This window comes from Paroedura picta, chromosome 11 (genome assembly GCF_049243985.1).
Source record: "Paroedura picta isolate Pp20150507F chromosome 11, Ppicta_v3.0, whole genome shotgun sequence".
In the NCBI taxonomy this organism is placed as follows: Eukaryota; Metazoa; Chordata; class Lepidosauria; order Squamata; family Gekkonidae; genus Paroedura; species Paroedura picta.
In genome coordinates this window covers 25,269,755-25,283,845 of record NC_135379.1, presented here as the reverse complement: position 1 = coordinate 25,283,845, position 14,091 = coordinate 25,269,755, and the positions used below count along the sequence as shown (strand labels likewise).

Genomic DNA, 14,091 nt, shown 5'->3' with positions numbered 1-14,091 from the left:
GAGTGTCTGAGATCCTCAGCATGTCTGGGCTACTGCCTGCATTATCTACCTTAGCCATAGTAGCAGGGTCCATGGAGCTGGCAGGGTGATGCATAGTGAGTGCCTGGGCCAAATCCTAGTTTACTTGGAAAATCACCTCTAGCGTGCCCATAATCTCATTCAGCTGGACACTGAATTTGGCTCGCATTTCCACACAGCCAGTTCTCACTCTCAATCCATTCCTGGATGATTGTGGCCCACCAGCTCCATCCAGTGGATGAGGCCTTGGTTGTTGACCATGGGCATCCATTGGCCCCAACAGTCAGTCACGTACCTCCCCACTTCGGCTGCAGCATCCCCTCACTTCCAGCTTGGAGTGCTGACAAAGTAGGAGGTGGTGTGATGAGCTCTCATGCTCATTCCAGAGAGCCAGTTTGGTGTAGTGGTTAGGAGTGTGGACTTCTAATCTGGCATGCCAGGTTTGATTCTGCATTCCCCTATGCATCAAGCTGGGTGACCTTGGTCTTGCCACAGCACTGATAAAGCTGTTCTGATCGAGCAGTGATATCAGGACTCTCTCAGCCCCACCCACCTCACAGGGTGTCTGTTGTGGGGAGAGGAAAGAGAAGGCGACTGTAAGCCTCTTTGAGACTCCTTCCAGTAGAGAAAAGCGGCATATAAGAACCAACTCTTCTTCTTCTTCCGATGGGAGGCCTCCACCCTACCTTCCTCAGGGTTTATGTCGGGGCAGGTATCAGAGATGGTGTTGACTAAGTGAGGGACACAAGTCCAAAGGATAGGAGTTCCAACAATATCAAGTTTCTTCAGTTGCCCAGAAAACACAATCTCTGACTTGGTGCAAAAGATGTGCTTATTCTAAAGCAAGAAATTGAACCCAGCAAGTACTTTGTTTGAACTGGGGTACAATAGAACAGACACAGCATATAACCACTCCACCCACATCCTCTCCCATGAAAACAGGAAATCTTCAAAGTAGACAGTGGGTTATTAGTAGCATCATGCCGAAGATACTGATGTCAAAATCTTATACAGTAATTGAGGTTATTAACAGCTTGCATCGTGGAAGATGTTTAAAACTCTGACGTTGGCAATTGTATTGCTTTTTAAATACAGAGTTAGTTCATTCTCCCTTCTTGAGAACTGAATTTTGTTAATTTGGTTATCTCAACTCAAAATTTATACAATGTTGATATAAAAGTTTTGCATCTGTGTGGTTTTCCTGCTTCTGTAGCTACTGCTAAAATAAAAACAAAATCTACCGAGCCAAGTGACATCCTATTCAAAACACTGTATCTTGGATTCTCACTGTAGTCTTTGTCACTGTACACAAACAATAAATGGTTCAAATTAATAGAAAGAATCATAATCTCATGGAGTAATGCATAGTAGGACCTTGGATATCCTCACCCAATTGAGCCCAGTTCTGCATGCTATAGACCTGCATCCTTGGCCAGTATACCCAGAAAATATGCGGACACTATAATCTGGTGGCTGATATAAAGGTGCTTCTACTTGCAGCTCTTGCATATACACAAAATCTAGACACATGCTCAGAAGGAGTATGTCTGTTGAAAAGTGAATTAATTAATCTTCAAAATGCAAAAGTTTAAACTAAGTGAGTAGCTTAGAAAGGCAGGGTTGGCCAAGCATTAACATCTATAAAAAGCTTAGAATCTAAGAATATTTCTCTCATTTGGACATGGAGGCAGATAAAAGCTTTGCAATAACATTTCATATTTTGTGATTCTTTAAAATAATTTAAACTTAAATATTTTCTTCCAGGATGCTTCAATAGCTCACAGGTTTCACATCATGCGAGAGAAACACCCAGAGAAGTTCAACAGCAGGTAAGAACACATACACTGTGTTTTTATTTGTATGTGTGTATATATGTGTGTTTGTGTTTGTGTGTGTGTCCGTGCGCGCTAAGTTCAACAGCAGGAGAGAGAGCACATGCACTATACATATATAATTTTTTATAGTATGAGTGAGCTATTTCCAAGTGACAGTAGAACCTATACAATGACAAAGTATGTTGTAATTTATTTTGTGTTTGTGAACATGGAATACTATCAGTAGCCACAGCAGCATCATTTCATCATATATTAAAGTGAGTGATGCCAGCAGTCATATTTCATTTCAGTTTTGTTCCTCATTTGTATAGAACAGGTCTTTGCATGTGCCAAAGGACCATGACCTAGTGTGGACCTTCTGCTTTGCCTGCCGATGGTCCCAAGTTCGACCCCTGGCATCTTCAGTTAATACGATCAAATATTAAGTGATATGGAAAAACCTCCTCCTGAGACCTCGGAGAATCACTGCCAATCAGAATAGGCAGTACTGATTTTAATAGACTATGGTCTGATACAGAATGAGGCAAGTTTGTGTTCACAGATAACCATATTGTTTCTTATGGGAAAAGTGGATTAGACATTTAATTTTTTTACCCCCAATAATACTATTACTTACATTTTATACCTATGTGCTAACTAATACATTTATTGTATGGGTGAGATTTGAGCTGGGATTAAGAAGTAGATGAACTCTGGACTTGTGAACTAGAGCAGGGGTAGTCAACCTGTGGTCCTCCAGATGTCCATGGACTACAATTTCCATGAGCCCCTGCCAGCAAACGCTGCCAGGGGCTCATGGGAATTGTAGTGCATGGACATCTGGAGGACCACAGGTTGACTACCCCTGAACTAGAGGATGGCCAAATAAGTTGGTTGTAATAGTTTCAGGACACTCAGAAGAAGTACTTTACTCAGCAAGTAAATGTTGATGCAGTGATGGCTGTGTGAGTGTAGGTGGCTTCAAAAGGGAAGCAGATTAATAGAGGATAAGTCCATCAGTGGCTACTAACCATGGTAAAGAAAAAGAACTTCTATATAAAGAGACAGCTACCTCTGAATACCATTATAAGATGGCAGCATCAAGGGAAAGTCTTGACCTACAGGCCCATCTATCGGTCCCCCAGGGTAACTGGTTGGCTGCTGTGTGGTGCAATATACTAGAATATATGGTACATTAGTCTGATTCAGCATTGTGTTCTAATGTCTACCACACATTTCTGCAAAACAAAAAAGGTGGTCAGCATAAGACCAATAACTCAAAAGCTTGTGCCTCTTTAAAGATACTGGGAAGCCTCTAGCACTGTAATAATTTCATTTTGTTACTTCCATTCACCCTAGTAGCAGTGTTACTAGGGTGAATGTTAGGCAAGACTTCATAAATCTGGTATACTAATTCAGAGGTTTTAGAATCCCTGTTTTCTTTTCTGGAATTACCTACTCCTGTAGAATGTGAAAGTGTGTGTGTGTGCATGCACGCTCATGTATTTAGTTTTCCAGAGATTTGGAAAAATAGTCCACATGTAATGCAAAGGAGAAATGCATAAAACATGTGCAAAGTTACATTTTGCAGATTTTACACATTTCCTCATATGTTTCCCAATGGAAAGAAGCCTATATTTGTAAAACAGCATTTGGTTGATCTTACTTGCGATGAGTATGAAGGAGGCTCCTGTCAGCACACAAGTATGTGAGTGGAAGCAAAACATAAGGATTCACAGCTGCAGCTGTCTAATAAGTGTTCTGTAATGTCTAATGGCAAAGTGTCGGCTCAGGGATCTTCAAATATCACATAGCGCATCATCATTGCTCTCATGCTGGTCTTGAGAGTCAAGCATTTTCTGTGCCAAAATGCTTTTATTATTTGAAATAGTATCGACTGCTGTGTTCTCATTTTATATCTGATTTGCATGGGGAGGGGGGGGGAGACCTGGAATGGATGCATCCAGGCAACCAAGTTTTTATGCACTATGGTACCAATATTTTAATGCGGTATGATACTAATATTTGTAGTCCTGAAAGGACACTTGATCTGTTACTGTTTGTGTTCTGTTTCCCGCATTCTAGAAGGAGGCAGTGATCAAATTGTTCCTGAAAAAGCTCTTTTTAGATAAAGACTCGGTAAATTACAAAGCAGAGCCTCTTGTGGTGCACATTGGTAAGCGGCAGAAATGCTGTCTGAAGCTGTTTGTCCATGAGGTTGGAAGTTCGATCCCAGCAGCCGGCTCAAGGGTTGACTCAGCCTTCCATCCTTCCGAGGCCGGTAAAATGAGTACCCAGCTTGCTGCTGGGGGGTAAAACGGTAATGACTGGGGAAGGCACTGGCAAACCACCCCGTATTGCGTCTGTCACGAAAACGCTGGATGGCGTCACCCCAAGGGTCAGACATGACCTGGTGCTTGCACAGGGAATACCTTTACCTTTAAATTACAAAGCAATCCAGTTTCCTTTGTGGGACAAAGAAATACAAGCATTTGGTGGGGATCCAAATGAAGTATTATAGGATGAAATTAGATTACCTATATCAGAGGTAGTCAAACTGCGGCCCTCAAGATGTCCATGGACTACAATTCCCATGAGCCCCTGCCAATGTTCCCAGATTTTACCCATTTCCTCATATGTTTCCCAATGGAAAGAAGCCTACCTAGATATTTATTTGCCGACATAGATATTTATCAATCTGCTTTTCATTCCAGTTTGGAACTGGGAGACTTTGGTCACCCTATCTAATTACCTCCACTCTTCTGGTTCTCTTGGATCTGTCACTTTATCAACCATAGAACCCTTCTTTGCCATGTGGTTGGGATGGGAGTAGGAGGCTTGATGGTTCAACTTCTGCCTGACAGGCAGGTTCTGGAAATTGATACTGAAACACTTCCAGCCATCTCACAGCATCTGGTCTATGGCATGCTGCACATTTCCATCCTTTTTCTGAAACAATTTAATGTTCACGTTAAATTTCTGGAAGAGGGAGGTCATCAGGAGGTTGTGAGGTACTGTACCTTCAATATGCAGATATCTAATTATGTCTCTCCATCAATGAATGAATGCTTGGAATAGTTGCCTGTAATCAGAAATAGATTCCATGGGGCTAATAAATTGAAGATGAATCAAGAGAAGATGAAGGTTTTGATGCTAGGTAGATGAAAAGGAAATATTGGTATTAGGCCTTACCCAGTATTGTTCTTACCTTGGCAGAATAGTTCCTGAATTGTTTATTTCTAGATGCTTTACATGGAAATTATTCTGAAAAAATATTTGGAAACAACATTCCTCTGAATGTCAAACAACAAGGCACTGAAGCTGAGGAACCCCGCTGATGTTACCTCCTGGCTCTAGAATTTAGAGGAAGACCTTAACCTCTGTGCCATATTGTTGGCCATCCAGAGGAACTGGTTGACCACTGTGTGAGACAGGATGCTAGATTAGATGGTGTGATCCAGTAGGGCTCTTCCCACATTCTCATTTCACCCAAAACAACCTGATTTCAGGGGCTCCTTCATGATCAAAAGGTTGAAAAAGGCTGGGCTGTGTTCAAATTTGTTTCTTGTTATCTACACTGTTTATACAATAGAACATTTTGGAGAACTGTTCTGTTGTGTTTTCACAGAGATTTACTTTTGTAGCTTTATTTTTGATATGAGAGAGAAAATCAGGTCTAAATACACTTTCATATTCCACATCAGACTTCTACAGATGTGATTCTGAAACCAATATATAAATGGGTTTCTGATTTTGAAGAAAAGCAAGTGAGTGAACTTGTGGCACTCTTGAATTTCTAGAACCATAACTGAAGCTATAGTTGAAAGGACATAAGGTTGTCAATACCTAGAGAACATGCTACTTGTAATCTAGTTCTATCTGTATTTCGATATATCCTATAATAAATGCCTGTGTGATAATTGTAAAACTCTAAAAAGCTTCTGTCAAGAATTATGCTGCCTCAAGGATGTAGCTCAGGTCTAGCTTCCACAGCCAAGGGCACTCTAAGTGCCTCCAAAGACAAATGGCAGGGCCTATTGAATGCTTGGCAAATGCTGAATTTCTAGACTCTAATGGTGAATCTGGTTTATTAGGGTCTGGCTGCATATTTTCAGCAGTTGGCAATTATAATTTATAAAAAGCTCAGCTAATCATATGGTTTCGACTCAGGTTTCATGTCACAATAAATCATATGCCATTAATAACATCTGCTAGCCGGCTCACCTTGGAATTCATCTATATTTTAAAGAACCTGATGCTTCTAACATTATCTTAAGGAAATTAATTGCAAAAATATATAGTTCTGGCCCTTATGCCCTCTATGGATACTGAGAGGGAATTTGAAAAAGTGCAAGGTCCTAAAAGAACTCTCATTTCTAAAGGGCATGCAGAATATTTGTCAAAATTATTTCTGTGAAATTAGGTCACAGTTCTTAACATTAGTATGCTTGCTCATTTATAGTATCAAAAATTCCTTAGGTAAAACTGCTACATTTTAAATATAAGTTTACATTCCAACAAATAGGGCACAATGCATGCCCTGCATACAGAGAGCAGAACACAGGAAGATTTTGCTCTCCATACACACTATCACACTTGAGCATTTGCATTGTGGAGAGTTCTCAGCATGCAACATTCCACAAGTTTTTGGATCTGATTCAGAACACCTCTGGGCTGACTAAGCCAGCTCATGGCAAACATGAATGCATTTACTTGGACATAACTCTCATTTAAACAGAATTTATATCTCAGTACAAAATCAGAAAGTATAACTTTGCCTGTTGCTGTACATATGATTGACTGTTGTGATTTTGTTGGTTTTGAGTTAGACACTTTTTATCTGTCATAATTGTCCCTTTGTTTTGTGCCAATGTCAGCACATTTAACATTTACAGAAAGGCATTTCAAAACAATGATTACTTCATGCACATAACCTTCTCTCTCTCTCTCTCTCTCTCTCTCTCTCTGTATATATATGTTCATACACATAATAATATATATGGTAATTAAAGAGGTTTATGCCACCATTTTATTGTAACTGTGATTGTGGTATTTATGGTTTTTATTGTGATTTTACTGATTTTTATACTTGTAAATAAATATATATATATTTACAAGTAAATATACTTTCTATAGGCTCATTATATATATATATAGATAGATAGATAGATAGATATGAGGGAGATAGATTTACTTTAGGAAAGGAAGAAGACAAATGACGGGCCTATAGAAAGTTGTGCTGCCATCATCACCTCTTCTGCCCAACACTGAATCTGCTTCAAGATAGGTCATATTTTTACTTAAACTTCTAAAGCACAATATACTCTTGAATAAGGCATATGAATTCTAGTCCTAGCTAATTAGGCTTAATAAAACTGATTGATGCAATGATGATGATCATAGAGCCTATTCAATCCATGTATTTTCAGCTAACATTTATCCAGCAATTTGCATTCTGCATAGCAAGATATAGCAAATGGTAGATAAGTATGCTTTTGTCCTTCTCGTATTGAACAAGTGTTTGCTTTCATGAAGGTTTCTCAGGGTTCTGAGTAAAGACTAAGATAGACCCTAATTCTTCCTCCATGGTTATAAAAGGGGGGAAAGTCATGCTAAATTCTTTCTGTGTCACCCAATGCCAAACCAGTTGTGTATACAGACACTATTTAGATAGATAACATTCAGTCTTTTCAAAACAACTAATTGTAGACACCTTTCATATTAACACCAAAGATCATGTTTAGAAAACCTGTCAAGTAAATGCAAGAAAATTGAAAACGGCTCATATATGCATACATCCATAGATCAGGCAGCTATGCCCTCATAGCATTTCAGTAGCCTAGGGAATTTAAATATCACAGGTCATACCCTTGTCCTTTCCAAAAGTTATCATACTGTACTCAGCCACCGAACACAGCTTTTTTGCAAAAGTGAACTTAAGTTTGTTATGCAGTTCCAAACTCATCTCCTTTGTTCACTTTTACAAGTTACTTATGAAACATCAGTGGTGATAGAAATTAAATATATAGCTTTAATCTATTGCTCCTTTGGGGGAATAATGATACTTCTTAATCTCTAGAACAGAACCAAATTATTTTGTCGGTGATTGCCTTTGAGTGCACCCTTAAATAATATATGTCAACTTGACTGGCTTTTGCTGTCAGCAAAGAGGAATCATAATATGTGCCACTGGCTGACAAACCCAGAGGCTCCTTAGCATTAAGCATCTTTTCTTGTTCCGATGAAAAATCACCACGCATACACTCTACAAGGACAAAATGTTGGTTCATAACAGATCCATATGCTATAGGCCAACATCAATAAAATGTAATTTTCTTCTTGTAATTTTCTTCTTCAGGCTGACAACATTATTTCATTACTTAGGTAACTTTGAGTAGTTCAGTAGGGTGTGTCCATCTCCCCAACTGCCAACTGTGGTGCATGCTAAAGTGTCACTTGTGTATTTTGCTATTAATTTAATCAATGGCACTTAGTTAACCAGTATTTTTTTAAGAAGTGGTATTTGATTATCTGCTATCTACTGGAAGAGTAGATGCAGGCAAGAGTAGATACAAGCAAAATTCAGGCAACAATACAGAAAGCTGTCACTGCTGTCCCTTTTCTAATTAATGTTGGCCCTGACTACATGTCTATAAAACTGAACCATCCCAGTAATCTGTTTGAAGGGAAAAGGCAGGTATCGGAACAAGCTACTTGAAAAAAAGAAAGAAAGAAAGAAAGAAAGAAAGAAAGAAAGAAAGAAAGAAAGAAAGAAAGAAAGAAAGAAAGAAAGAAAGAAAGAAAGAAAGAAAGAAAGAAAGAAAATAAAGAATCACGGTAGTATAGAATATTTGAATTTTTCATTAATTAATTAACTTTTTCAGAAGGAGTGTTGGTGCATTATAACATTGTGTTGACTAAAACAGTGGTCCCCAACCTTTTTATCACCAGGGACCAGTCAACGCTTGACAGTTTTACTGAGGCCCGGAGGGGGGGGGTAGTCTTTTGCCAAGGGACGTTGCCATCACATGAACTCCTGCTCCACTTGCTTTCCCACCATCGCCCCTGACTTCCCACTGCCCGCTGGGGGGCGCTGCCAGAAGCAGCTGTGCAGTGCCATGCGGAGGGGGAGTCCCAGCCGTGGCAGCTGCTGGAGAGCACCAAAGGTGAGCCAGCGGCAGAATGGCAGGGCAGACCCTGAGGCAGCAGCCAGGGAAGAGGACGAGGAGGAGCTTCGGCCCGGTACCGGCTAATCCAGAGACCGGTACTGGTTTCTTTTATGTTTTCTTTTGTTCTTAAGAGGCAGGCTGCTCATTTACCATCCATGTTCCTATGCCCTGTTTGCACCAAGGTTTTTGAGGATCTGATGGATAGCATCACACAGTCTGTACCATTTGAAAAGTCTTGTTTCAATTTCCACAATTCTCTTGGTAGGGATCAATTCATTATTTTCTTTGTACCTACATAATTCTTCTCACTCTGCTTCCAAGAAGTGGCATTTTCATTTTCCCTGTTTTATCCTCACAACAACCCCATGGATTATATGACTGGCACTGTCCATATACCTGGTCAAAGAATCTAACTATCACACAAAATTGCTTCAGTTCTTCTTCTTTTTCTTCTTCTTCTTCTTTTTGCAAAGATTTGCTATTCTTACATAGATATTTTCATAGAAAAATATCTAGTCAATATTTTTTCACTTCTACCACTCACTTTAATCTTAAAGAGTTATAAGCAGTTGATACTTTTTAAAATGTCTGTGCTACATTATAAAAATCATTTTTCAGTTCCTGCTTGTATGAAAATTCATTTGAATTGCTTATGTTGTTTCAGAACATGTATCACTTCTATGCAAATAAAAACTTTGTTTTGGACTTGATCATAGTTTGCATTTTTAGAAGTAGCATCATTCAGTCATATTGTTTTTCATGCTTTTGCATTAGGATGCTCGCATAGCTAAACACATTTACATCTCATTCTTCAAAGTAGGACGCTCAGCTCAAAGGGAACAGTATTTGTCCTATAGAATATTATTACAGACTTCCAGTGTAAATCCCAGACTCCTTGGACAGCTGTACTGGCATTTAAAATGGCTTAATACCATAAAACGGCCTCTACTGCAACTTCAACTTCTACTGCACAAAGGTTGTTTTGGAACAGCTGAAACAACATTTATCCCTGACAAGTCAAAAGGTTCTGTACAGCACTGTACCCTTTGTCTCCAATATGCATATATCCCCCTTGCAGGTAAAGCACTGGATTTTGGTATACATTTAAATATTTTCATCTGTTAGCAGTCATTACATCATTTTCCTCTACTACAACAGGGTTATGATTCTTGCTTTCCTAATTTTTATCAGTATTTGAAAACCATGCTGAATTCTGTACAGAATCTGTGCTAAGATTAATGTACTGTAAGTTTTGTGTAAAACATTTCAACAGTACAATTCGGTGAGCACTTTCCTGGGAGTAATTCCTGTTGAATAAAATGGGACCTCAATAGACCTACTTAAGGTTGCTTTCCATATGATGTTATTCACAAGATCTGTAAACTACTTCACCTAAGTATCTTCCCCATTATACACGATATCATTACACACACTGCTGTAAGGCCTCTTCCTCTTTATCCAGGCCCAAGTGAAGCAAATATTCAAATACTTCACCAACCTTCACCCTCCAATCTCACCACGTCCACTGTTACAAGATTTACAGCTGCTTCTCACCCAAGTAATACAGAAGCCCTTTAAATGCCTCACTACTGAGACACAAAAGTTCCTTGTTGAAATGTGCTCAGTAAGGAGATCCAGTGAACGCTGACCTCCTTATTTGCACACAGGTACAAAGCAGTCCGATTGATTCCAAGTTCCTCATGAACCTAGCATGAACATAGTTCTACCTGAGCTGGGATTTTGTTTTCCTCACCTGCCCACTTAACCCAACTTCTAGTTCAGGGAAGGCTCTGCATTATTTGGATGCCCATAGAGCATTGGCCTTCTACTTGATAGAGTTGGCCTTTTTAGGAAGCACTTAGCCCTATTTATCTGTATGTCATGCCTGAAGAAGAGATAAAGAGTCATTACTACCACAAGTTCTACTAAGGGAGATAAATGGACTCTCCTGCTTCTTTCCTGCTAATCAGATGACTTGGGGGAACTTTGATTATCAGCATTTCAGAGGAGGCAGTTGGCCTGTATTCAAGCAAGAACCCTGTTGTGCCATTAGGAGTAAAGAGGAGGGTATTCATAGTCACGCCAAGAACAGTGCTTGAAGTCCGGAGCAGAAAGTGGGCTGCTTACCTGGTAATGCAAAGCCCTTCCACCCCTCTGCTAGTCTTATGAAAAATGACAACACTCTGATCATTTCCACAAAATGCACAGAAAGAAGTGGTGCTATAATACTCTTTGGCAGCTGCTTAGGCTCTGCTGCATCTCCCTGCTGCACCTCTGTTTCTGCAGCAGCGGCTGCTGGGTTAGACAGCTAGTAACCTCTTCCTGTCCTTGAACTTAACTGCGGAGCTCCCTAGTTACCTTAGCAGCTCCCAACTGCTTGCCTTTCTCCTGGACCAATACTTCATATCTCTTGTCCTCCATGAGACTAGAAAAAGACAAACAGGAGTGATGTGTGTGGAGATGGGATCCAAAGGGATAGGAGGGCTGGGGGATCATAATTTATATTCACTTTTAGTGTCATTTTGGTATGAACCCTCAATACACTGGTAGATAACTTTAATGCTACTTGTATCTTTGACTGTATGCTTTGTAACAGCTTATGAATATTTACAATCTGCTCACTTCAATGTACCTGACTGTCACAGTTGACTTGACATATCAGTCTGGCAAATTACTCACCCAGAAGTAATGATTAGTGGCCTCAGGCAAAAAGCTGGCTGAAATTATGGTTTATCTATGCCCATTCATATAAATAGGTAGTGTACCTGGGAGGAGGGGATGTTAGTACTGGAGAGGGGATATGTTGTGGAGGAATAATTCAAATGAATTGGCTTATAGATAATAGTTATCAGTATTTTATTCAAGGGCTGCCTATAAATAAAATTAAGATTTTATTAATCTCCATTGTTGTTTTCCTTTGGAATTGTTGGGTTGCATGTGTTCTTTAGATAATTTCGGTCTGGTGCTTGTTCACAAATACTTTGTTAATTGTTCTAGTAGTCAAAATTAGAATTTGCTTCAGTTGTCACATCACATGGTATGCTTCTCTAAATGGATGAATATAATAATTCTTATTATTGTGTTTCTGGTAGATTGTGTTTTCAGTGTAACTATTCATCATTCTGCATTTGAAGTTGTGATGGGTGTGCGTGCAATTTCATTCTATACAATTCTATGTTGATTTATCAGTGTCTCTTGATGAAAGGTCCTCAAAGTGCAAAGCAGTAAGCCTTCAGAATGACAAATGGAGAGTTGCCAGCTTTCCCCTGTCCTACAGTGTACATCAGGGGTAGTCAAACTGTGGCAGGGGCTCCTGGGAATTCTAGTCCATGGACATCTGGAGGGCCACAGTTTGACTACCCCTGGTGTACGTCTTCAGCGGCCCAAAGAGTCAGAGTGCCAGCTGACCACCACATCTTCCGAATAAACAGAATATCTCCCACCTTTATTCTCTGCATCTGTCTTCAGTTTGAAACAAAGATGGAGTGTTCCATTTTTCCCCACACAGGCTATTCATATGTATTTCTTCCCTGTCTTTTTCTTGCATTTGCCCTCTTTGCTCCTAGGTCATGGTTACAAACATAAAAGAGTATCACAATACTTAGGTCTGCGAGAGTATGTAGTGATGGTGACAGCTTAAACAGCCTTAAAAGGGGATTAGACAAATACATGGAGGATAGGATAGGATAGGAGAATAGGGCTTATTCTTATGGCTTTTTCCATAGATTTTTCCATCAGTAGTCATATCACATTAGTTTATGGCCCCATATTGCTTCAGTTCATCCTGATTTCCACGTGCTTTTTTCTGCTCCATCCCCTTTTTTTTCTTGGTTCTTTTGAGACCACTTAATACTTAGATCTTTTTCTGGAAGCCAATTCGGAGTCTTTTTTCCCTCCTGTGTATTGTTTGTTTTGGTTTTCTTTGTCTCACTCAAATGTATCCACATCCAGACCACTTTTTGAAAGATTGGACTATTGTCATCATGAAACCATGATAGTAAAATTTCTTGTTGACTTAGAGAGTCAACTCTGATGTAGTTGTGCTAACTAGCTGTGCTGCCCTGCCCGGGCACATCCAGGGAGGAGTCTGAGTCCCGACACTCTCAGCCAGGAAGCCAAGACCTAATCATATTCAGTAAGCCATATCTTAGTCTAGTCGAAGTCTTAGTACCAATCAGGCAAGTTTGAATCCGAAGGGTGAGTTGAGGAGGTATTCATAAAACAACCTGGGATTAGGAACCTAAAGAGCTGAGTCAAAATCCATGTCAAGTCTGAGTATCAGAGCCAAAGTCCAGAAGCTGAATCTGAAGTCAGGAAACCAAAGAGCAAAATAGCAGAGCTTCTCTGAAGCGAGGCAGGGAGGGAGAGACAGGAACCGGAATTCAGGGGGACAGGTAGGCTCAACCCTCAGATTGCACCCACAGGGAAATGCCGTTTCTGCCTTCAGCTCCCTTTACAAGCTGAACGACTGCACCTGGAGCTTCAAGTGTTGTCTGTTGAAGTGCCTTCACCTGTGTCCCATCAACTTTGGCAGTGCGCTATGAGCTGCCAGCTTTCTGAGAAATCTGTTTGCCATCATCTCCTTCAGAGTTCCAGTGAACTGCCTGGACTGGAGTGGGGTGCTGGCACAGTTGAGGGCAAAGCCAGTGGAAACAGCAGAGTGTCACTTTGGCTAGCCCCAGTTGTTCCTCTTGATTGGCTCAGATCCTGCCACTTGTGCTCCTCGCCACTTAGCCCTTCCCCCTCCACCTCATGCTCTGACAGCAGCGACAGTGGCAGCTGCATAGGAACCGGAGGCAGGGGTACATGTTCTGACAGTCCAGTATTTGCGTACACAATGCACTCACTATCTGATTGGACCCAGTGGTCCAATCAGGTAGGGGATGCCCTACCCCCACCAACCGGTGCCTCTTCCTTCTATCCAAAGGAAGAGCTGCAGTCAGGTGAGCCAGCCTAAGGTGATCATAGGGACATGAAAGGGGACATGATTGCTGTCTTTAAATATTTGAAAGGTTGTCACTTGGAAGAGGGTAGGGAGTGGTTCCTATTGGCAGCAGAGGATAGGACCTGCAGTAACAGCTTTAAATTAC

The 14,091-nt window shown here is 40.5% G+C and overlaps 1 protein-coding gene across 9 annotated transcripts in view; it reads left to right on the top strand.

Moving 5' to 3' along the window:
- The window catches only part of DGKB (diacylglycerol kinase beta), a 272,726-nt gene that overhangs the window by 144,645 nt on the left and 113,990 nt on the right, over positions 1 to 14,091 (top strand). For all 9 annotated transcript variants that reach the window (XM_077304457.1, XM_077304458.1, XM_077304456.1 and 6 more), the window contains one exon: positions 1,783 to 1,847. In XM_077304457.1, coding sequence (XP_077160572.1) covers positions 1,783 to 1,847 — 65 coding nt within the window. The remainder of the gene's footprint in view (positions 1 to 1,782; positions 1,848 to 14,091) is intronic.